Consider the following 25,712-nt stretch of genomic DNA (forward strand, 5'->3'; position numbering starts at 1 on the left):
GACAAACAGACCAACAGACTAGAGAAACCAAAAACATCTCAATGAATATGCAAACTTGATAGATGACAGATACAGCAGTCCACAACAGTGGTGAAAAAGGTTCAAATGGTGCTAGAACAATTATTTTTACATATGGTAAAAATAAAATTGGATCCCTATCACAGAAGAGAAGTCAGTTCGAAAGCGTATTGTCAAAACTAACTTTCAGAACAAAATACGAAGAAAATCTCTGAAACAAGGATTGGGAGGAATTTGTAAAAAAACACCAAGAATGCTAAATTCAGTTGCATTAAAATTTAGAATGCCTGTTCACTAAACACCATAAAGAAAGTGAAAAACAACCACAAACTAGGAGATTCTGGACACAAATAAAACTCAAAAAGGAGAAGTGACACTGAAAATCTTATTACTCAGTAGCAAGATTATTATATAAGAACATGTTGTTAAAATTAGTTTGTAAAGGAACAACCACAGCTATTTCTGTAATCTTTCAAATGCTCAACACATCTCTCTTGTACTCACAGAACACAGAATCCTATTGACTTATTTATCTCAGTGCCTTTTGTAGCACATCAACCTCAAGAGCTCATTCCTATACACCCTAAAGAAACTCTTGCACATATAGCTGGAGACAAGAAAGTTCATACTAGAAGCATGCTTAATAGCAACAAAAATATGAAATATTTTCTGGCAGAAGAAATATAAATTAAGTGGTAGAACTATCAAGAAAAGAATAGGAATTCTAAGCAAACAAAATGTAAGTTAATGGCCACCTCTAGGATAAAAACAAGTGGACAGAATGAGAGTGTTCCTTTTTGTTGTTTGGTGGTTTCTCAGGTGTTCATTACATATGTTGTTTTCTATGTATTAAATGTCATAAATCTTTGATCACAAGTTCATTGATACACGTGGTCTTATTTCTCTATAGTGAAATGACCTCCAGGAACTTGAAGGTAAAAGAAATTGAGTAAAAGAGCCATAATAGCTTTTAGGCCTATTAGGCTTAAGTAAAACCTGAATGAGAGTATAAGCATTTTGAAAGAATGAACCTTTCCATCAAAAGAACTTAAATAGCCCATGGAAGCACAGAAAATGAGTCAAAGACAAACACTGACAATGCCTATTTAAACATTACTAGAGGGAGAAACCTAAGCCAATGTTAGGTAACAATTCTCTATGGGTCTCATTTCTGCAGATCTAGTGGGCAGGCGCATTTGTCTGCCTTTGTTTCAGACTGTTTTCAAAGATGTGTGTTTAATGGAACCCTTGGAAGATATAGTGTCTCCCCTGTGACATTAGTTTGTTTAGTATCCAGTATAACAAAAACACTGTCTCCCTCCATGACAAAAGTCAGGTATTGCCCATTATGAAAGATTTGGGTTCCCTAAGCTCAGGGGTTCCAATGCTGTGATGTTAAAACCACTGTGTGTGCAACATCCACCTGATCAGCTCAGCACAGTTCCTCTGGGACTTGAGAGGCAAGGGGAACCAACACAAACATGAAGTTCCCACTACTCTACTGTGCTATGAGCAGTGAAGTCCTTTGTCTCTGATCAAGTAGTCTCATGCCTTCTGGTAGCATCCATAAAACTAGTTGGCAAATTAACTTGTTAACTTATATAAGTAGGGTTAAATCTTTGACTCTTCGTATTTCTTGACAGTGAGGAAGTAAGTAGTCTAGTCTAGTTTAGTCTTTTTGGCAAGGTTGTTCCTCTCTTGTAGAAAAGGGTCAAAGCATTTAATTACTCTGTTGAACACAAATACATAGCCGGCTTTTGACAATAATGTAGTAATATATCATGAAGATTTATTTTATGCAATGTGCTAAACAAGCTCCTATGAACAACATGATGGTTTAAATTAAAACTTTACATCTGGCTTTTTACACATCATATTCTTAAACTTGATTATTTTAGTCTCTGAAAGATGACTCCAGTTTAACAGCATGACAAAATAAGGTTTCTGGTCTGAAAGTTCAGGGCCAGATTCTGTACTATGGAAAAATTCACCCTGTGAGATCTTTTGGGTGACATCCAAATGGACAACCAGTACGCAACCCTAATAGTACTGCGCTAAATGCAAGTGTGCATTTATTATTCCCATTAATAAAGTTCTGCAATATTTACTAAATGTATAGCTAATGGCTTTTGTAGCTTTAAAAGAGAAAACCTTTTCCATCTTAATTCCTAATAAATCGAGTTCACTTATTTCAACAACAAATGTGTAAACATCTAATTATGCAACGTACAACATAACCCTTGAGAGGCAAGGGTTTCTCTATGTTACATCAATCTTGTAGATAAGTTTCGATAGTATAGCTGGAATTCAGAATCAAATGGTCTGGTTGCCTCTAGAAGCCATATTCAAAGTCCCCATACTAAGAGCTATCTGTCAAACATTGTTCACATCCCTCTCTACAGTTACCCAGTACTATTTTGTACTTTTCTACATGGTGACTACTTTAACTACTATTACCATTACTGCCATTTTGGGAGAGGGGTACATTTCTTCTCCCCCAACTAATCAAAAAAAAAAAAAGAAAATAGCTAAAAATTTATAGTTCCCTAAGCCAAAGAAGGTAAGACAAGTAAATTCCCAGAGTCTAGATGACGACTATTAGTCTACTGTAGTTTGGGTTACATTCACCAAGTTTTTTCTCCTTGTTCATCAATATGACCTACTTCAGGATGTGTGTATCTCTACTCTCTCCTCCACCAAAATGAGTTTCTCTGCCCATCACTCAAGATATTAGAACATATTTTATACTTAAAAGTGTTAAAGTGGGTACCTCAGACTTATTTCCTAAGATTCCTAGAAGCTAATAAGCAAATATGACTCCAGATATTGTTTTGATATCCCAAAATTCCTGAACGGGATAAAGCAGATTACTTTTTGCTTTTATTCTTGCTATCACTTGCTCAAAGTAAAACTGGTTTACAATTACTTTTTTCCTTTCTGGTACTAATATTTTAATTTTTCTTGCATTTCTTATAAAATTTCATAATAAACTTAGACAAAAATGCATAAACTATAGATAATTTTTATCCCCCATATAAAGAACCTTGTTATATGGGTTGTGAGGATTAAAATGAATTATATAAGTGCTTTAGACGTACCCAGCACATAGTGGGCACCAGTTATGACTAAGATTAACAAACTATAATCAACTGATTCAATGAAGTATAAGGCTGACTGTTTACCATGAAGAGAAACATTTTAATCTGAGCTAGAATACAGAGGAGGAGGAGAAAAGAAGTACATTTGCTTACCATTTCTAAGTAACATTAGAATTCCAATAATTCAAAATTTAGCGACCTTGGTTCAGGTACTTGCTATTCTATGTATTAATTTCTTCACTGATTTTAAAAACTAAAGATATTAGCTTTGCTCAAATGAAATACTGAACTCAAAAGCACTTAGTGAGGCACCAAAGTACTATAAAATTTCCTTATTTTTAACAGTCTTCTTGATTTCTTAAGACAACTACAGAGGTGGAATAAATTATTAAACACAATAATACATAAACGCTTTAACAGCTATTCTGAAATGAAAGTCACCCCCCCCAAAGTAGAATGATGCCAGAAATGATGTTGCTTTCAGTAATATTTTTATTTTCCATAAAACTTAATGAAAAACACCAGGTAGGAATCACAACGGGTTTCATTATGCCATCTCATATCGTTTCTTCTATAACATATTAGAGGGAAAAAAATATCAAGTATATCAGTACAAACTTCAGCTCTAACGTTCTAAGGGAATAGACACTCCTGTGTCTGTTTAACAGAACAACAAATTAAGACAATCAAATATTATCAAAGAAACAAGAGCCTTGTCTTTTGAGAAAAATCTCAAGCAATAGATGACAAAACTAATGTGTTTCAAAAATGGCTGACGGGAAACTGAAAGGTACTATAAAATCTGATGTGAGTAGGAAAAGTACAACTTTAGTTAAATGAATAATTTAAAACTATCTGATCACAAGAAATACTTAGGATGATCATCAAAAAAATTTAGATAACAGGATCCATGCTGTTACTGTGACTCTCGCTGAGACCAATTTTCCGTGAGTGGCCCTCAGTTCCTAGAGGGTTAAAAAACTATAATCTTTAATTACTCTGGTCAGGGAACTACGCCCTCCTTCCTTGCTAGGACAATAAACGCCATTAAAGTTTGCTAGTATTTATCTATGTCTTACTGAGTCTGTAACCCAGGAAGATCATAAATAAGGTAAATGTTTACAGATTGCTTAATTCACTCAAGAAAATCAGCAGGCTTATGTTATCTCTAGAATTAGGTTTGTCCTTAAGCCGGATCAACACATTAACCCACCAGTCAGACCAATTATCATGTCCTCTCCCAAAAAAAACACATATGCTCACGAGCATATCTATGTGCACATGCACATATACATACCCTCTGAGAGTAAGCCAACTACTGGTCCTAAGCTGAGGCAAAGGCTGAAATAGCAAGTGTTCTGATCAGACCTTTTGCTGCACAGTTGCTTTAGCTCTCTACTTGAGGAAAGCTCATCATGTACTCATTTTCAAGGAACCCTAAAGATTTAAGAGGTCAACTTCCATACCAGTTAGGACTGTATGGCTAATTTTACATAAACAAACAACAGCAGCAACAATAAAATGTATTAACTATTTGCTCTGTCCTATAAGCAGAGCAGTAACAACAAAATTAGAAGTAGTATCTTAGGACATATATATTTCTTCAACTTTATCTCTTCAGACCACTACAATGGTTAGAAAATTTACTTTTTTCTTTTCATTGTTTTTAGCTTAAATTATCATTTATCTCTCTTCTTATTGCTCTTTTTAAGAATTTTGTTCTTTAAAGGATTGGTTTTATTGTTTTCCTTTTTATGCTACTTTTCTTTAAGTTTTTATACTTTTAATTTCCCAATTCACACAAGTTTGGGGGTTTTTCTTTATATTCCATCTATTCTTCATTAAGAAGTATTTATCATTTTTTAATCCTCAATTTCTCAGTTTCTGGTTCGAATTTAGTTTTAAATTTTTAATTTTAATTACTTTTAAAATTCCTGCTTTTTATTTACTTTTTCTGGACATTTTAGATTTTATATCTTCTTATGCTGGATGTCAGGACAAGTCATGTCTTTTATAGCCATTAATAATCATGACAGTTTATTTAATCATGAAATGTAAATGTTAATATTGGCAGCTACCTGTTCTAAAATGTCTGTGGTTTCTAACACACAACCTTTGGATATTAGGCAAATCACTTACTCTATGCTCTCTGACAAGAACAGGAAGTGGTAGCAGTGTTGTATTGGTGGTAACGGAGGTAGTCTTCTTCCCCAATCTTCATTCAGATGATTAACCACCTACTCGACTGCTTGGACCTCAAACTCTAAGTCATCCTTGACTATTTTTTCTCTCGTATTCCATATCCAATCTATTATCTTGTGGTTTTATTTTTTTCGGCTCTTCCTCCAGAATTTATCCCAAATCTACCCATTTCTCATCATCTCTGTGTAGTCCAAATCACAGTATCATTTACCTAGACAAAAACAATAGCCTTCTAAATTGGTATTAATTCTGCTCATGACCATATTCTGTCAATTCTCCACATAGCAGCCATGTTTTAAAAATGCAAATTAGACCTTTATTAGAGATTAAAAACCTTCCAATAGCTTCCCTTTAACACCAGAACAAAATTCTAAGTCTTCCCGACAGCTTACATTATCTAAACACTACTAGGTTCTCTAACTGTAATTTGCAGTTATTACCACCTTAATTCACTAAACTATAGCTACACAGGCCTGTTTCTCTAAAATACCAAGCTGCTGCTTGGATTATTCCCCCCTCTAGATTTTCATATGGCTGTTTTGTTTTGAAAGATCATATATCTGCATATAAATATTTCTTCAGAAGCTTTCCCCAATCATAAGTCCCCCTACTATTCTATTTCTGCATAAGTCCCCCTACTATTCTATTTCCCATTACTTTGTTTCATAGCTCTTATTACTATCTGAAATAGTACTGGTTTTTAAACTTATTTATTGTCTATCTTCCTCACTAGCATTTATATCCTCCATGAGGCTATGATTCATATCCTTGTTCACAGTTCTTCCCAAGACTTAGAATAGAGGCCTGATATATGGGTATTCAAAAATTTATCATATGTATATATATATCATATATGTATCAATGCATGAATATGAATGACTTTTTTGTAACCCCTAAAATAACACTATAGGAGTCTTACTATTATTGCTATTTATATATGAGGAGCTTTGTAATTTTAAGTTAAAAAGCAGGGAAGTATAATTAGATCTGCCTGCATCTAAAGTCTGAGATCTTACCCATTATTGCAAAAACTTCTATCCAGGGAATAACTTTCCCCTAATGCCTAATTTAAATCTGTCCATCCTATAAATCTTGGAATGGACAGCTATGTGAGCTATATAAACCTGCCCTAAACTGAGCCAATCAGCTTTCTTCTTGTAAGAATATGACACTGGTTTATAGTATAGGGATCTAGTATAACCACAGAACCAGCTCAAAATGGTCCTATCCTGTTTTAACATGATACCAAGTTGCTTTTCAGAGACAACAGACCAAAATCACAAGTCATACAGCTGAAGCATGTGCAGAGGAGAGAACGCTGACCTCCAGCTAGACCCAGACTAAAGTCTCCCTTGCACTCCACCAGAACCAAAGGACCAGGACATAAATAGAACCTGAACACTAAAATCTTTTCAGAAACAAGTCAGAAACAAGGAGTCTGTTGTCCAGAAGCAAAGGATCTACTGTCCAGAAGATCTTGTGTTGATGCCCTTTACCATACATGGCCAAGCTCCAAAGTCTTCTGATTAAAACTTGCCCCGTCAGAGCTTCTGCATACCTGTTTCCCTTAGATCCTTAAAAACCTGCCCTGAACCCTGGATCCCAGTATTAGCTTCCTGTTCTCCTGGGTGGCACCATTCATAATAAAATAACCAATCTTTCTCTACCGCAATTCTTGGTGTTTAGTGTTCAGCTCTGCCAGTGCTGGGTGGACGAACTCTAGGCTGGAATATCATGTAGATTAAAGGGCTATGCCTGATATTCTGATAGTCATGACTGTTTATAAACTGATGAGGCAACAAAGAACCTAAACTATAGAGAAAAAGAAAGAAACAGATGTGTAATGAGAAACAAAGATAAATGGTCACATGGGGTATGTGTCGGTAGAACAGAAGGGAGGAGAGGGAGTGGGAAAAGAGAAAAGTTACCTAATATCTTTCAGTTCCCCAAAGTCTTAGCCTTATTATTCTTAAAATGAATTCTGAGAAATGCCATTTTGTCATTAAAATAAAGTCGTCTTCCCTTAAGCTAGTTTGAATGGATCTGTTACTTACGACCAAATGATCTTAAATTAACCAAGTTTCCAATACTGAATGATAACAAGACTAGGAATAAGCTGAGTCAAAACACTGTTCGCTTCCAAGGCGAAGCTGTTAGCATTTATTCATTTTCTCTCAACAAATGTTTACTGGATGCTTACTCTGTTTCAGAAACTTCTAAGTTACTGTAAATGTGAACAAACAAAAAATTACAAATAGGAGAAAAATATATGAAGTCAGAAAGTAATAAGTATTATGAAGAAAAATAAAGCAGAATAAGGATATATCAATGGAGAGGTTACTATTTTATTTAGAGTGCTCAGGGAAGGCTTCACGGAAGAGGTGATCTGAAGTGAGAAACTAGCTCTATGAAGACCTGGGGGAAAAGTGTTTCAAATAGAGGAAAGAGATAAATTTATCTGAGGCACAGATAAATTCTTAATACATTTAAAACATGGAAAGTCGGGGTATTTGAGACAGTGAGAGAGAACGATTAATAAAAAGTAAATCTGGAGAAGCCAAGAACAAAATCATCTATATAGTAGCTTTGTTAAAACTCTGAATATTATTCTAAATGAGATTATACACTTTTTGAAAGTTTTGAGCAGGTTGGTGATATGATCTAATTTATATCTTTGAAGGATTACTTTGGCTACTACATGGAGATTGGCGATGTGTGTGGGTAAGATGGGTAGAAATACGTAAGAAATTACGGAGGTAAGAAGAAGAAATATACTTTGAATGTAGAGCTTACAGAATTGTTGACTGACTGGATAGACAGAGTGTCAGAAGAAGAGAGGATGAATCAGGATGAATTCAAATTTGTGCCCTGAGCAAATGTATAAATGATATACTTAGATGACAATTACTGGTAAGTAGAACTAATCAGAGTGAAGGAAAACCAAGAGATAACCTAAAGTGAAGTTGTTATTTTGAGAGAAACAGGGAGGTTGTCTGAATATGTGCTTTTATCATGGTATTTGCCCAGGTGCTTACAATAAGTCCTGACCGTCTTGAAATAGCCTGAGAATGTATGTTTCTTGCAACCTTTAATAACCTAATCAGATCTATTAGCAAAGAACTTCTCACAATCTGTGTTCGACTTAAATATTTCAAACTATATTTATATGCTATATTATGGCTGTATTGAGAGTTGCTATTAGAAAAGTTACCAAATAATCTAGAAGGTTTTTCATTTTCTCTTCAACTGCCGCCCCCCAATCCTATTCAAGTCTTTAGGATTAAAAAAAAAAAAAAAAGAAAAAAGAGTTAAATTTTAGGCTCATCCAAGAACGCTGGGGTCCACAATGCTGAATTGATAAAGTTTGAATTTAATTAAATTTCTGTCTCCTTTATAATAAATCTGTAATTTTAAATAAACTTTTCTTTGGCTTTGAAGGTTGAAGTAATGCTACCTCCTTAACCTGTGTTCTCTAACCTGAATCGTTACCTTCTCTTCTTTATCCCTTCAAATTATAAGCATTTTCACTCCTTGGCCCCACACACCATTAAGCTCTAAAAAAAAGATCTTTATAGTCAAACTTTTTGAAAGGAGCCCATAAAAAAGAAATGTTTCCTCTCCCATCATGAATGTCTCCTAATCTCACTAAAACTGTGCTGTTACCAATTACGTTTTAGAGATGAATTCAAATTTTATTGGGTCATTTAACTGCAAGACATTAACTTCCCTATCATTTCCTTTCAACTCTCCTTCCTATGCTTCTGAAACATTACCCTACCCTAATTCTCCTACCTGTGTGACCATTTTTCTTTACCTCACTGTCTTTTAATATTTAGATACCCCAGTGTTCTAGTTCTGAACACTGTTCTTAACAAAGTAATTCTAAAATAATTCTAACTGTTCTAATTTTAATTTCCATCTTTGAATAACGATTCTCAAATTTTATCTCGAATCCTAATCTCTCCCCTTAAACCTCAGATCTAGAAATATTATTTGAAGAGACACTTGGTGGAGAAATTTCTAAATCTATTCAAATATAAAAAGGCACAGATTCAGGAAGCTCTATAAACCCAAACTAGATAAATAACATAATATCTAGACATAGCAAAATCAAACAGCTCAAAGCCAAAGATAAAAACAGTATTTCTTAATAGCAATGATGGAAAACTATAAGACAATGGTATGACATCTTCTAAAGTGTTAAAAGAAAATAAATGTTAACTTAGACACAACAGTCAGCAAAAAATCCATCAAAAATGGAGGAAATAAAAGATGTTTCCAAAAAAACAAAAATTGAGATTGACAGCAATAAACAGCAAATAATCCTAGATGGAAGTATGGTAATAAACAAGGGGGGAGGGTTGAAGAATATAAAAATTCATAAATAAGTAGATAAATCTAAATAAATATTGACTGTTTAAAATAATATTGTGTGGGGTTTTTCATATATATAAGTATATACAGAGAGAGAAAGAGAGAGATAAAGTGAGAATTAATTAAAATTCATGACAACACCACAAAAAGTAAATGAGGGATAAATGGTGTTAAGGTATTATAGGATCCCTGCATTGTCCAGGAAATAGTAAAAAAAAAAGAAGAAAAAAAAAGTCAATTCTAAGGAGCCAATGATGCATACTATAATATTTAGAATAATTAATAAAAATATTGAACAACTGTATTACTAATTAATAAAGGGGAAAATTAAGTAGTTAAATAAGCAAAGTGAAGAAGGGAAGAAATATGCAGAGGATCAACAGGACAGACAGAAAACAAATAAGATGATAGATTTATAATTAAATTTATCAGTAATTGCAGTAAAAGTAAATGAACAAAAACCTCAAAGACACCTGGGGAAAAAAAGTCCAACTATATATGGTTGGAAAGAGACATCTTATATATATATATAAGTTATAGAAATATTCCAAGTAAAAGGATGGGAAAATATGTACTGTGCTAACGAAAAGAAAACTGATGTAGCCATACTAACATCACACAAAGCAGACTTTCAGGCAAGAAGTATTACCAGAGATAAAGAAAGATATTTCATAATCGCAAAAAAGTCAATTCAAAAAAAGATAGAGCAATTGCGAAATTATGTGCAATGTATAACAGCTTTGAAAAGCAAGAGTTGATAGAATTAAAAGATGATTCTACAATCACAGTTGGAGATTTTTTAACATAACTTGCTTAGTTACTGACGAATTAAAAAAAAAAAGTATAAGGATATATAAAATTTGAACATAGGTTCAAACAGATGTCCAACAACAAACCTGATCTAATATATATAAAGAACACTGCATCCAACAACTAAGAAGACACATTCTTTTCAAGAGTACTAGCACTTGACCATACGTTGAGTCATTAACCAGACAACAAAAATTTTGAAGGACAAAGTTATAGGACATAACTCCCAGAATCCAGAATTACTGTAAAGCTATATAATAATTTAAAAAGTCTAGTAAAGGTGAAAAATAGACAAATATGCTAGGGGAACAGAACAGAGATTAGAAAGAGATCCACACATATATTAGTCATGTGACAAGTGCAATGCAGTTTTAGAAACCACGGACTTTTCACTAGACGATGCTAGATCAATTGGCTCCCCAGGTTAGGGGGAGATCTTGACCTAATCTCACACCATTTATAAAGATCAAATGAAAGGAAAAATAGTTAAGCTTCTGAAAGACAATATAAAATATCTTCATGATCTGGTGAGGATACCCAAAGATTTCTGAAACAGCACATAAAAAAACACTAACTATAGAGGAAAAAATTACCAAGTTGCTTTTATTAAAATTTAAAACTTTTATTCAGCAAAAGACATTACTATGAGACTGAAAAGGCAAATCACAGGATAGAAGATACACCTGCAATATATAAACCCAACAAAGAACTTATTTCTCAAATAAATAAAAAGAATGATTATAAGACAACTCAATATAAGATGGGCAAAAACAAAATGACACTTTACAAAACAATTTCTAAATGGTCAAGAAGCATATGAAAAAAGTTGCTCAATATCAGCAGTAATCAGAAAAGTATAAATTCACAATATAAATATTACTTTACTTCCATCAAATGACTAAATTGGGAGAAAAAGAAGAGCAATACCAAGTGTTCAGGAAAATTCCCATCACTGATACACCATTTGGGAATTTCTTGTTTTTGAGTAAAACTGACACTCCATAAAAATTCACTGTGTTTATTAACCTGTGGTTTCTTGTGTCTTCTGGTAGGTGACCATGTACCCAGATTTGTGGGGCAACAAACAAGATAAAGTCCAGGTGTTTTTGCAGAACATAAAAAGCACAACAATCTGGGCCTTTGTTCTATCTTCCTCTTTTCTACCCTCCAAATTGTTTTTTCCCCTAGATTGTGCATGCTTTTATTTATGTTGCTTCCTGTTATGAACTAAATATTTATGTCCTGCCAAAATTCATATGAAAAACTACCCCACAGTGTGATGGTATTTAGAGAGATGAGGCCTTTAGAAAGTAGTTAGATCATAAGGGGTGTGGTCCTGGTCTGACAGAATTAGTGCCTTTATAAGAAAGAGACACCAGAGTATGCTCACTTTAGTGCTCGCTCTCTCTCTCTCTCTCTCTCTATCTCTCTCTCTCTCTCTCTCTCTATGCCACATGAGGACACAGAGAAGGCAGCTGTCTGGATTTGATTCATTATAAATCATATTCTCCTGGGTTCCTACTGTTGTTTATTTTGTCTAGAAAAGGGTAGATGGCTTTGATGTTCTTGTCTAACACGTCTGATTTCTATACATATGAATAATACACTGAAAAATATCTTCTCACCTGATTGGCTTGGCTTTGCAAGTAGACTCTTCTGGCATTCAGATCTTCAAAGAGAGAAGGTCTTGAGCTTCTATAAGGCTCACTGGTAATAACTGTCTCTTGCTGGAAAAGATGATCTTTCACTAGAGTACTGGGAGTATCCTCTTCTTCAGTTGCCTAATGGGAATAATCCCCAAATCATTAGTTGCCAGAATATAAAAAACAATAAAAAATTAGATACTTGCGGGGAGGTAGATGGGGTAAAGGGGGTCAAATATGTGGTGACAGAAAGAAATTCAACTATGGTAGGTGAACAGTGTAAATATATATATGCCTTACTGTTAAAGTGTACAGCTGAAACTTACTGGATTTCATTAACTAATGTCATCATAAAAAAATAAATTAAAAAAAAAATTAGATACTTCACTCTCTAACATATTTTGCAAATCAGTCAGAACACACCACCGCCGTCACAATGAATAGCAACTCCCAAAACTCAAATGTGTATGATTCTGAGCTAAATCAAAGTAAATTTCAAAAAAAAAAAAAAAAATTTTAAATCGATTTTATGAGCAAAATGGGCTTTCTTACAGAAAAGAACTTAGGAAGAATTAGAAGGTTAACCATTCCGTGTGTGAGAGAGCTAATTATAATGAAGCTTTTAATTATAACTAAAGGTGGTATCATACATAGAAAATGAAGAAAACATTAGGAAGAAAATACAAATCAACAAAACTTTTGCAAGTCAAAAGAAAGGCATGTACCAAGGACTGTGTAATCGTATGTGATAGAGGGGATCAGAAGAAGACAGCAGTCCATGACCTTTTTGAATAATGAATGAATGAATCACATAGCCTGAACTTGCTGATTATTTAGAAAAATTAAAATCACATGAGACTTAGGTAGGGGATATGCTCAATGACAGTCAGTAAAGATTTGCCTTTAAAATTTCAAAAACAATAAATAAATGTTAAATAAGTGAAACTTAGCACATTACAAAATGAAAAGTCCTACACACATTTTAATTGTTTCTTTTCTTTTTCTTTAAGAAATGAAATAACTATTTGATATAACTTTTCCCATTATCATATAATTATTTGGAAAAAAAACAGTGACATCCAAGTGAAAATGACAGAAACACTTCCACTGGTTTATTCTAAAATAATTTAGAGAAATCACGATAGGGCTAACAATTTTAAAGGTACAAATCTTTATAAGTTTTTAAAATAAAATTTTAAAAAATCAAAAAATTTTGGTGTTACTTCTAAAATTAAGCAATAAAGTTCATTAATGTCTAAGATACTTTAAATTTATAAATTCAAGTTCTAGTCTTTGCTCTGAAACAAAGTAACCTTGTGACATTTAATTTCTTTGGAACCCAGCTGTCTCAATTATCAAGTAATTATAATTCCTATACTCTTTTATGACATGGATTGTCATAAAAACTTAGTGAGATGAGAATACCTGTGAAAATGTTCTGAAAATTCAAAGCCATTATTTTATTAGGGAATAAGAAATTTAACTTAAAATATATCTGAGAATCTATTGTCACTTAAAACTAAATATGTCAAACCCAGTTAATTGCTATATTTAGCTAATTTTCATAACAGTTATCCAAATGTGTTTCGACAGTTAATGCTAAATTATTGGAAAGGAGTTGGCTAAATACTGGTATCCAGCATACATTCTTTCAAAATGCATGATCAAAATTTGGAAGAATAAAAACACACTTATTTGTTCTAGAGAGTTCTCAAAACAAATAACTCAAGTAATTGTCAAAAATTAAGCAAAGTGAATAGAAGAAAACACCAGGAATAAAAGGATTTAGAGTAAGGGCTTAGGTTGGAACCTTGTCTCATCCAACTAGGTAATAAAATTTAAGCAATTTACTCCTCTGAATCACAATTTCTTTTTATTATAAATTGGGTATAATATTCATATTAACAATCTCAGGGTTAGTTAAGATACTCAAAGGATTAAAAACTACAAAAAGTATTTACTGTTTTGTTATTAAATAAAAATGTGTATATTTGGGTAACAAATGATTTAGCTCTGCTTAAAAATTTTTACCAAAATAGCCGAAAATAACCAATTAACTAGAAGTATTTCATATCACACAGTGAATTCGAATATACGGCTAAGTAGGTCTCAGCTAATAAAATAACTAAAACATCTTTCATATGTCTAGTATTGTAAAAACAAAAAACAAAAACCCTCACTATTTGAGAATGAAGAGTCTACAATCTATAACAAGGCACATACTATACATGAATTGTGAAAAACAAACATTTTTAGAGAATCCTAAACTGGAAAAGAATATTTTCCTACTATTTAATTATGTATATTTCAGCAAGTTATGAATTTAGATGTATATTAAATTAAGTTAAAAAAAAAGTGGTGATGAATGGTCATTCTTTCATTGCTAATTCTATATACAACAATAAACCCTGCAACAACCATTTTGAAAAGCCATTTCAGTAAAATACAGCAAAAGCTTTTAAAATATTCACACATTTTAACCACTTCTTGAAATTAGTTTTTAAAAAAAGTATTACACTACAGAAGATTTAGGCACAATATATTTTTCTCAGAACTATTTTTAATAGCAAAAAAAGAAATAACCTTAATGTCTCAAAATAAGGAATTGGTTAAGTAAATTATGGTATGCCCAGTTAACAGTATTAAGTGGTCACTTGAAATTAGGTTTATGAATAGTATCTACTATGTGGGGAAATGTTTAGTGTTAAATAGTCAGTATACGTAATTTTATTTACAGCACTATCATAACCATAAAAATATAAAAGACTGATTTTTCTACTTGGAACCCTTCAAGGTCTCCCATTATAAAGCCGTGTTGGGAAATCTTGCACATACTGGAGAGGAGAGGAAAGACAATCAGTATTGTCTGAGGAACACTTCCATAAAATACATAATTTACACAATCCACATAAATGGGCCCTCTCCCCCTAGAAACACTGATGTACAGAATATAAGTCCAATTTTATTTTATAGGGAAAAAACAGACGGTAAGTATATGAAAAGATGCTGAACTTCTCTCAGTTAAAGACGTCAAAATATGCTAATTTTCTATACAGATTAGAAAGATGGAAGATAAATAGTACTCAATGTTAGCAAAAGTTTGTGAAGAAATAGGAATACTTTTACACTGTTGGTGGTAGTGCAGTTCTTCGAGAAGGTATATATATAGATATATATACAAATAATCACGGTAGCACTATTTTTAACGACAAAAAAGACAAAATCATATGGCTATATCAGCAGAGGACTGGTTAAAAAATTATGATATAAATATGATAGAATTCTGTGCAGATATTAAAAAGATCTGTATGCAGCACTCACAAGATATTGTTAAATGTGAACAGGCTAGGTACAGAACTGTCAGTATGGCATGATCTTATCTGTTTCACTGATAGACAGGTGGACAGATATTTTTAAATTTTATATCAGGAAGGATATACACCAAACAATTGATATTACTTTAAAGAAATATCGTAAAGGACTATACACATAATAGCATAAAAATAGTGAAATGTGTATACCTGTCACCCAATATAAGAGAATATAACCAACACAAGTAACTCCTATGCATTTTTCCATGTTAACATCTCCCGTATCTACCACTTAAAGTGCCAACAGGTAAACAGTATCTTGAAGTTGTTGTATTTTTTCATTTTCTTACTCTTCCTTACAGTTTTCCCACAAGGTATTATCCATAAACTAGTTTTAGATGCTTTTGAATTTTATTTGACTGATATCATGCTATTTGGGACATTACAGGACTTGCTTATTATGATCAACTTTTTGGGGGTGAAACTCATTCATGTTGACATATTGCTACATGCTGACATGTAGCAATAGCTCATATTTTCACTTCTCTGTAGCAATGATAACTAACACATATTGAGCATTTTCTATGTATCAGACATTGTCCCAAGTACTTTATATGGGTTAACTTATTTAATCCCCAAACCCTTGGAGGTACATAGTATTATCATGTCTCTGTTCTATATGTAGAAACTAAAGATCAAAGAAACTACATAACTTGCCTAAGATGAAACAGTTAATTTTTTCCTATTTCAACATGTTTCTAAGAATATTCTTGTACAGCCCTCATGGTACATATGTACAAGAGTTTTTATGGTAATATATCCAAGAGTGGAAATGCTGGATTGTAGGATATACATATGGTCCAGTTTACATAATAAAAATTACTTTCCAAGTTGGTTTTAACAATGCATGTATCCACAAACAACACTCCAAATTTTCACCAAGACTAGACATTATCACGATTTCACTCATATATGTTTGTTATTTTAATTTCTATGATAATTTCTGTCTCACTAAAATTACATTATTTTCTTTACACAAACAAGAAATTTTGAGAATGAACAAAAGAACAACAATAATTGTTCCAACAAATGAATGAATGTATAGGTTTTACTTTTTACCTATTCCAAAGAGGTTCATTAATGGAAAGAATTACTTTTTGTGTACTTTGAACTTTTAACTTATTAAAATTAATTCTTTTGTGAGTGAAGATTTTTTTGTTAAGGAGTTCTTTTATTTTTAGAAATGTATGAAATAGTACATGATAGAGAGACCATTTCCTTAGACATTTGCCCACACTGGGCAGTATCATTTATCAATCTTTGCCAATTTAATTAAGAAAAAAATTTTACTGTTATTCTCCAAGAAGATTATCTGTACCATTTCTATAAGTAAAATTAATAATAACCAAAACATTTCCTTAATTTGGATGTGAAAAATAAAAAGTTTTCAGGCTTAGTCAAGTCCAGATGTTTTTTTACTGAATTATAATCCTTAAAAAAAAACCCAAACAATTACTATGGGGATGTGGACACAATCTAAAGTGAGGTGTGGGAAATGCCAAATATCTTCCACGAGAATAGAAAATTTAATATGCAACATGTATAAAGACTGCACATACATCTGCATGATCTTCACCTTTAAAAAAAATTGTCTATAGCAGTTATATGATGCACACTCAATGCTTTTAGTATTGTGCTGCCATAGGCTCATCTGCATTATCTATAAAGTATCCCACGCAAAGTTTAATGTACAATGGAAAACTGTTTCACTATCAGAGGTTGGTATAATAATTATTCTCCTATGGTTGCTAAGAGATTGTTTAGCTTTTTCTTTTTCCAAGACTACTGTAGCAATTTTGTTTGTAGAGGCAAAGGGATGTGGGTAAAGCAATAAAATAATTCGGGCTGTAGAGAAAATGAAAACAGACTTTAGTTTTCTCCTGCCTTTGTCCCTTCTCCCTATGTTAATTCTGAGGCAGAGAAAACGTCCAAGTTGTTCTGCAAACCTTTTAATAAATAATCAATCAAGCATGAAAAAAGTGATATCACAGTCTACTTATTGCTCAAGAACTTCATTCTTATACTTGTACATCACAAATTAGGTTTGAAAATGTGTAGCTGAGTCATATCTAACAAATGAAGTTAATAATTATACTCTTAGTTTATTTTAGCATTATGAAAGAATTTTATATGTTCTTTGATAAAGAAATCTTATATTTTAGCTCTGCATGTTGAAAATGTGACCAAAGCTATTTTTGGCATTCAAAATAATATACTGAAATTATGCAAACAGCACAGAAAAGGAAAAAAAATTACTAATAACTCCACGAGCCCAGCAAAATCATTATTAACATTTTGGAGTAGTATTCAGTAGCAGCAATTCAATGCATTGTCTCCTATGCGTTCATTAGATTTTTAAAGATACTTTTGATTCGTTTAAGGATATGAATAAACTGACCCTTGAGTTTCTAATTTTGCATTTGTCTGTGAACTTTGCCTGAAAACATTAATAACATACACATTATTGTGTTTAAGCAACCTGCACACAGTAATCAGTGATGAAAACATGAAAGTATAAGACATTTACCAAGATAACATGCCTAGCAAAAAAACTGAAAACAAGTCCTTCACCCTATCAACAACAGAAAAAAAAACTTAAAGCACCTTTCTAATGAAAGTTTAGTTTGGCTTAGAAGTGGATATTAGGTTTTCAGGGATTGTTCATTGTCTATAAATCTGTTTGTGTTAATAGGCAGTAGTTACATAGTTCTTAATAACTATATAAATCTCTATACAATCCTTTAACCGGCACATCTACTTACTTCTAGGATTTTATCCTAAGGTCACACTCAGAAATACCAACAAAAATTAATTTAAAAGGCTATAGAAAATAAAGTAAATGTTCAATGAAACATGAATGGTTAAATAAACTGTAGTACAGTTACATGATATAATGGCTAAATCCAAAGACTGTGATGATAAACTGTGTGGGTTCAAATTTCATAAGTAATATTTCTTAAATTCCAACTACCACCATCACTCACCATAATCACCAATACAAAAATCTTATTAAAAACAATCAAAATGGAAAAGAGATCGATCCCAATGGTGTTTTTTAAAAAGATGTATTTAAATATAACATGAAAGAATAAAACAAATATACAAAAAAAAAAAATCTAGGCAGGGGTACCTAAAATATTAATAGCAGTTACATCTGGCTGGGGACTAATGATTCCTGATTTCTTCTTTATAATTTTCTAACTATACAAAAATTGTACATAAAGATGTATTTGTCTAAGAGTCAAGAAAAAATTTAAATAATGAAAAAATGTTATGCAAAAAGGTTATATAGGTTTTATTTTGTCCCCTCTTTAAATATTAAATAAAACTCAATCTAAAATGTACTAAGATGCTGGGAATTTAGCTATAATTACTTAATGTAGGATGGTGATTAAGTCACAGTAATATAAAATCCATTTTGCTAGCTAAATAAAACCTATCCAGTAACTTAGGAGTTTTCAGATATAGAGTCTTATTAAAATGTTACCACCTTTGAAAATAAGTACACGAACAATTAACACTCCCTTGTCTAAAGCAAAATTACTTTAAACAAGTATAAATCACAGCCTGTTAATCTTTTTGGCTCAGAATGGCATTACCTAATTATAAAAAAGAGTAAGTTAGTCAAGTACTTCTCACTTCAGATCAACTAGGTATCATCTTCCTTCTGCCCCAAAGCATGAAATCTGATCTCTTTTCCTCTTAAAACGTGAAGTGTGTTGTGAAGTGAGTTTTATGGGTTTTGTTACCAATCTAGTATATCTGAACAATTAGAGCTATTGTAACTGACAAATTTGGTGGGGAAGATATTAAAAATGATCTCAAAACAAATATAAGCTTGCATTAAAAAACTATCAACAAAAACCCTTAACTGGCTCATTAGTTTAAAAAAAAAAATCAAACTTAAAGGTCATTCTTACCTTATTACTGCTTATGATTTAAAAAAATCCTAATTTTTTTAAAGAATTTTCTTCAAAAAAAAACCTTTCTTGAGTACCAGTTATGTATGTGATCAGCACTGTAATAAACATCAGGGATAAAAGATGGGCATGAAATGATTTTATTAAATTCAAATGATGTTATGAAATCCTTCAAATATAGTTATGAAATAGAAGGTAAACATCTTGTTAATTTATGCTAACTGATGAGGATATGGAATTGTTGAAAGCAGAAAGTTGTCCACCAGCAAATAACCAAATGTCTAGCTATTTATTGGCACAGAATAGGTACTCAAATATTTGCTCAATGAATGAATACTCAAAATGGAGAGGATTTCCACTCTGATATTTAATAACTTTGAGACACTTAAGATCTAAATATAGCATAATCATTACCTCCTCTGGGTTTAAAAATTTAGATAATAGGTTACTCATTTAACACCAATTTAATCACCAATAAAGTAAACATGACATAATCATTACCACAAATCAATTTGTACTCAAAATAATTTCAAAATGTTTATGCCAAGCCCATAGGTGAATTATGAAACAAAGATGTACTTTAAACCTAATAAAGTAGCTCAATAAATTAGAATACTTTATACCTCCAATATATTATTCTAAAATAAGAACGAAAAGCAAAAACTTTGGCGTATCATAAAATAATAATGCAAATTTAAGAGTTTTCTTTGGTAGTTTTAATTCCAGACATTGGTTCTTTTAAAAAATTTTCAAATAAGATGTTCAGAAAATTTTAACTCACATATTTGCTAGCATCTCAATACCTCCCCACCCTTTTTTAGTATGTGTTACATGACAATGAGTTAGCTCCAACTCTTGGCAACCTCATGAAAGTGTAGTCAAATCTTTTTGACTACTTTCTTAAGTTGAATTTTTACTAAATTTACTTTCATCATAGGGAGCACTTCAAAATGTTTACCCATTTCCAGGAAACATTAAAAATTACAAATATGAAATAACATTTAAAACACAGAAAATATTATGTATTTAAGTGGAAAAAAATCCAGACTACAGTATAATGATATCATAACATATGTACATACACATTTATATGTATAGAAAAAAAAAAACACCAAAATCTATATTTAAAAATAACTATGGCAGTTATCATCTATGGTAACAATTTATGTTTTTTCTTTAAACTTTATGGAAACATATTTCTCAAATAAAATAAAAATATTTCTATATTCTGACTGTACATAAAGCATTTTTCCATGTCTTTAGGTCACAACTATTTTAATAATATGAATTACTGATCATTAATACAAGGTATACATAGAAATTTAGATTCTTTTAGTGTTATTCTAAAAGTATTAATAGTATTGTAGCAAGCTTAAAAAATATATAAAAGTACTAATAAAAAAGCCATGTAGCTCAGAATCCCATAATCTAAAAGTTAACAAAAATATTTAACATTTTAGCTGAGTAATAATGACATCATATAATTTTTGTCTGTTTTTATTACTCAATAACATGGCAAATTCATAAAAAGTAAAATTTTAATGACTGTGATAAAAACATACCTTAATTAATTCAATCATTCTCATTCTCCTAAATAGCTTCTCATTTCTATCAATATTTTATACACACAGCCCTCCAAAGCTGTGTATAAAATTTTTTTGTGTTTCTTCCTTAGTGGGATTACTACAAATTGATTCACTGGATGAACAGGCACGAAAGCTTCTATTTTTAAGGCTCTTTTATACATATTACCAAACTGCTTTCTAGATAGAATCTACGAATCTACATTTTCTCTACCAGTGTATCAATCTGTCAGTCTCATGGATAGACACAGCATGGGATAATATCAATTTTTAAACCTCTGGTCATTGTTAACCAAAATAATGTTAATGTAGACTACCTGCTGATTACCGGCGTGATAAAAGGGAAGGATGTCCGTATGCTTATTAACAACTTGCAATTCCTTTTCTGTGAATTTTTATAGAAGTATCTTGCCCATGGGAGGGGTATCTGTGATAGTTAATAATATGTCAACTTGTCTAGTCTACAATGCCAAGCTTGTTATTTGGCTGAACACCAGTCTAAATGTTGTTGTGAGTCTACGGCCATGCTACCCTAAACAAGCTCGATTCCGTCTCATCTCGGAAGCTAAGCAGGGTCAGGCCTGGTTAGTACTCAGATGGGAGACCACCTAGGAAGACCAGGTGCTGTAGGCATAAAAAATAAAAAAATAAGGGATTGTAAGCTGAGGTCCTTGCAATCTATGAGGTCAACCAAGGGTTGCCTCGCCTGAAAAAAAAAATGTTGCTGTGAAGGTAATTTTCAGATGTGACTAACGTTTAAATCTGTAGACTCTAAGGAGATTACCGTCCATGAGGTGGGTGGGCCTCATTATAAAAACACTTAAATGACTGAGGTGCCCCAAAGAGGAAAGACTGCCTTCCTAATCAAGACCAAAACATCAACTAATGACAGTACTTCCAGCATGCCTGCCTACCCTGTGGATTTTGGACTTGCCAGCCCCTATAATCTCATGAGCTAATGCCTTCAAAGCAAAATGAAATGAAACAAAACCAAAAACCAACCCAAACTAAACCAAAATAACTCTCTATAATACGTACATACATACGTACATCCTGTTCGTTCTATTTTCTTGGTATTTTCCAACAAAAACAGTGTCAAAGAAATTTTCTTAAAAATTTACACAAGTTGTTTATTAAAGCTAGTCATCCTCTATATCCTTTATGTTTAGAAATTCCTTTCAGCCAAAATACTTACTTGTAAGTCATCTCCTGCTCCTTCAGTTTCATTTTTTAATGCTGGGCATCCTAAGAAAACAGGTAAAAGTTAATTAAATAAAGAATTTTTGTATTAGCTTTGTAGTATTACTAATTGAACATATCATCAGTATACTATAGGAGCATAATCAGAGATCAGTCTGAGGCCGTCTAGCAACCAGTCAGATGTTGGCCACTCATACTTGCCCCTCTCTTAGAAGAATAGAGAATAAAGTGATTTCCTCTTCTATAGGTAAATTTCCAGTTACTTACCTAAGAGATGTTTTTGTCAAATCATACCATTTCTAGCAAGCCTTGCTCCTGACTTCTCCAAAATACTCAAATTGCTAGACAGAGCATATGCACCTCCCACCTCCAGTGTTTAAGTAATCCCATGTATGATTTCTCAATTTTTCTAAATACTCTGAACCAGGAAACAGTATTTAGTACCTAGAGATAAGATTTTAGTTGTGTTATTTAGAAAAAAAAAAAAAAAGCCTTAATCCACTATTGATAGTTAATGGTCATTTGTACTATTGACCGTTGCGCATTAATGTCTCTGTATACATTTTCATTATGCTCAATATTTTCAATGTTTAAAAATAACAAGATAGGCTGAGTACTGCAGTCTACTCTGCATGGCTGGGAGTTTATAAACTTCTCATAAACTGTCTTTAAACATTAAACCCAATCTATTTGATCCTACTTTAAGAAGTATGTTGTTATGGGGACATGAGTGTAGGCAAAAATTAAGAAAATAGTCAAGAAAACTTACCTTGAGAAATATCCTCTATAGCTCTTCGAATACCTCTATCAAAAGCCCTAGCATCAGCAGGACTTTGAAAGGTAAGGCCAAATTTCTTGTCATCAATCTTCCAGTGGTGAAATGTTGGAGTGACCTTATTGTAAATGAGGTCTTTTTTAAGCATACATTCCAAAACCACCTGTCAAAAGTTAAATGCCAAAAATTACTATAGATATATCAAATGTATCTAATGTAGCTCTAAAAATACAAATTGAGGTGAGAAAAGAGCTATTATATTTTAATGAGTATTTCCACTATATATTAGTACAGATCTTGTTACTTAACCTGTTTCACGAAGTTACTCAATACAGAAATTAAGATGGGATTAAAGAGGATTCAGACTAAGAAGCACCAGGAATCTGTCTCCCCACCAAGACAAGAACGGGACTGGCAGAATTTGTCTGATATAACTATGTTGGAAGTCTGGAGTCTGTTGAAGGCTTTTAACTGCCTTCAGTTAAAGACATGGACAGTAAATTGTGGTTAATTTCCATCCATTTTAGCTATTAGAACAGTAACAGCAACCCATCCTTCACTTCCAGCCACATGGCCAGGCGTAGTGCGTGTATTCCTGGAACAGCTTGTACACGAATCATAGGAGCCAAGGTGGGTAAAAAGGATCCTGTCCTCCAAATATCAGGTATCTGTGCTCTGATCACTGGCTGCTGCTTCTGATCATAGAGGTGAAGACAAAGAGGAGGGCAGCCACTGCTGTTGTACCTTGCCTCATTATTTCAAGTCTTTCCTCATGAAAATGAAGTGACTTGCAGGATATTTAAAGAGCCAGTACCTTTTTTTAACCTGTCATTTTTCACTTTTTCTCATTTTGACGGCAAGACATTAAAAACTAGAACATGCAAAAACAACTACATATATGTGAAAACTAAAAGGGACTATGCATACCTGGGGAAAGATTCAGAAAAGATGAGAAGACTTTAAGTTCATACCTCAGGCTGATCCTTGGTACAGAGGAAACCAACAACAATTAAAACAAAAACACAAAACAAAAAAAACAATAGTAAAAACAGCAAACCCTGGGGAAAGGAGACAATCTGATTTCCGGAGTTACCACATTATTAGAGTCAAATGCCCAGTGTTCAACGAAAAATCCCAAGGCATACAACGAAATAGTAAAGTAAGGCTGGCTGAAAGAAAAAAAAAAAACAGAAACTGTTCTTAAAAAAGACTTGATGGCAGATCTACTAGACAAAGGTTTTTTTTTTTTTAAAAAAAAGGTCTTAAACTAACATAATTTTGAATGTCTACTATAACTGAAAAAAATTTTAATGTCTTAAAGATGCTCACAGAACTAAATGAAGATATGGAAAAAATCTAGAAAATGATTTATAAACAAAATGGAAATACTAATAAAGAGATAAAAAAAACCTAAAAAAAAAACCCTAAAAAGAAATTCTAGAGTTGAAAACTGTAATAACGGAAATGAAAAATTCAGTAGATGAATTCAAAAATCAGATTTGAGCAGGAAGAAGAATCATTAAGCTTGAATACAGGACTGTCTAAATGATTAAGTCTGAGAAACAAACAAACAAAAAGAATGAAGAAAAGCAAACTAGCCCAAGGGACCAGTGGGGCACCATAAGAGGGCCAAAATACATTTCGTGAGAGTTGCAAAAGGAGAAGAGAAAAAGGAGTAGAGAGAAAATTCGTAGAGACAATGGATGAAACTCCCCAAATTTGATAAAAGATACAGATACAAACATCCAAGCTCAACAAATTCCAAAGTAGATGAACTAAAAGACCTTCACACAGGGAATCCTGAAAGCAGTAAGAAAAGTGAATCATTACATACAAGGGATCCAAAATAAGGATAACAAAGGACTTCTCTTCGGAATCTTTGGAGGCCAGAACATAGGGCATATATATTCAAAGTGCTAAAAGAAAAACTGTCCACCAAGAATCTCATATCTGGCAAAACCATTGTCCAAGAGAGGAAAAAATTAGGCACTCCCAGATAAACAAAAGTGAGGGAGTTTGTTACTACTAGATCTTCCCTATAAAGAAAGGTAAAAGGAGTCCTACAAGGTGAAATGAAATGATAGTAGACAGTAACTTGTAGCCATATAAAGAAATAAAGATCTCAATAAAGGTAAAAACATGGACAATTATAGTAGCAGTATTATTTTAACAATGGCTTTTAATTGCAATATTTGTTTCTGTACAATTTATGAGAATAATACATTTGAAGAAAAAAAAGTACTACTGTAAAAGCCAGTTATTAATATAACTTTGGTTTGTAACCCCAAATATAGTTTTCTATAAAATTCAATAGATTAACACAATTAAAAGAATTATTAGCTTATATTTCTGGGCACACAATGTATAATGTTGTAATTTTGTGATATCAACAACTGAAAGGGATGAGGATAAGCTGTAAAGAAGCAGAGTTTCTGTATGTTTTTAAAGTTAAACTGGTATAAATTCAATTAATGTTATAACAAAAATTATAATCTCTATAGTAACTACAAAGAAAACTATAAAATATACAGAAAAAATAAGAAAGGAATTTAAAGACTTGACTACAAACAAACACAAAAGAAGACAGGAATGCAGGAAATGAGCACTAAAAATGTTATAAGGCACATAATAATAAAAAAAAAATACCTCAAGGAAAGAAGTAAATCCCTCACTAGTAATTATTTTAAATGTAAATGGATTAAACTCTCCAACCAAATG

At 32.3% G+C, this 25,712-nt stretch overlaps 1 protein-coding gene and 1 pseudogene across 1 annotated transcript in view; one reads left to right on the forward strand and one right to left on the reverse strand.

Annotated features, from left to right (window-relative positions):
* The window catches only part of SPRED1 (sprouty related EVH1 domain containing 1), a 102,465-nt gene that overhangs the window by 14,263 nt on the left and 62,490 nt on the right, over window positions 1-25,712 (reverse strand). Inside the window, exons 3-5 of the mRNA XM_006920510.3 lie at window positions 22,989-23,157; window positions 22,215-22,264; window positions 12,128-12,283 (exon numbers count right to left, since the gene is read on the reverse strand). Of these exons, the coding sequence (XP_006920572.1) occupies window positions 12,128-12,283; window positions 22,215-22,264; window positions 22,989-23,157 (375 nt within the window). The remainder of the gene's footprint in view (window positions 1-12,127; window positions 12,284-22,214; window positions 22,265-22,988; window positions 23,158-25,712) is intronic.
* Window positions 21,534-21,652, forward strand: LOC112469665 (annotated as a pseudogene).

This window comes from Pteropus alecto, unplaced genomic scaffold, assembly GCF_000325575.1.
Source record: "Pteropus alecto unplaced genomic scaffold, ASM32557v1 scaffold86, whole genome shotgun sequence".
Classification (NCBI taxonomy): Eukaryota; Metazoa; Chordata; class Mammalia; order Chiroptera; family Pteropodidae; genus Pteropus; species Pteropus alecto.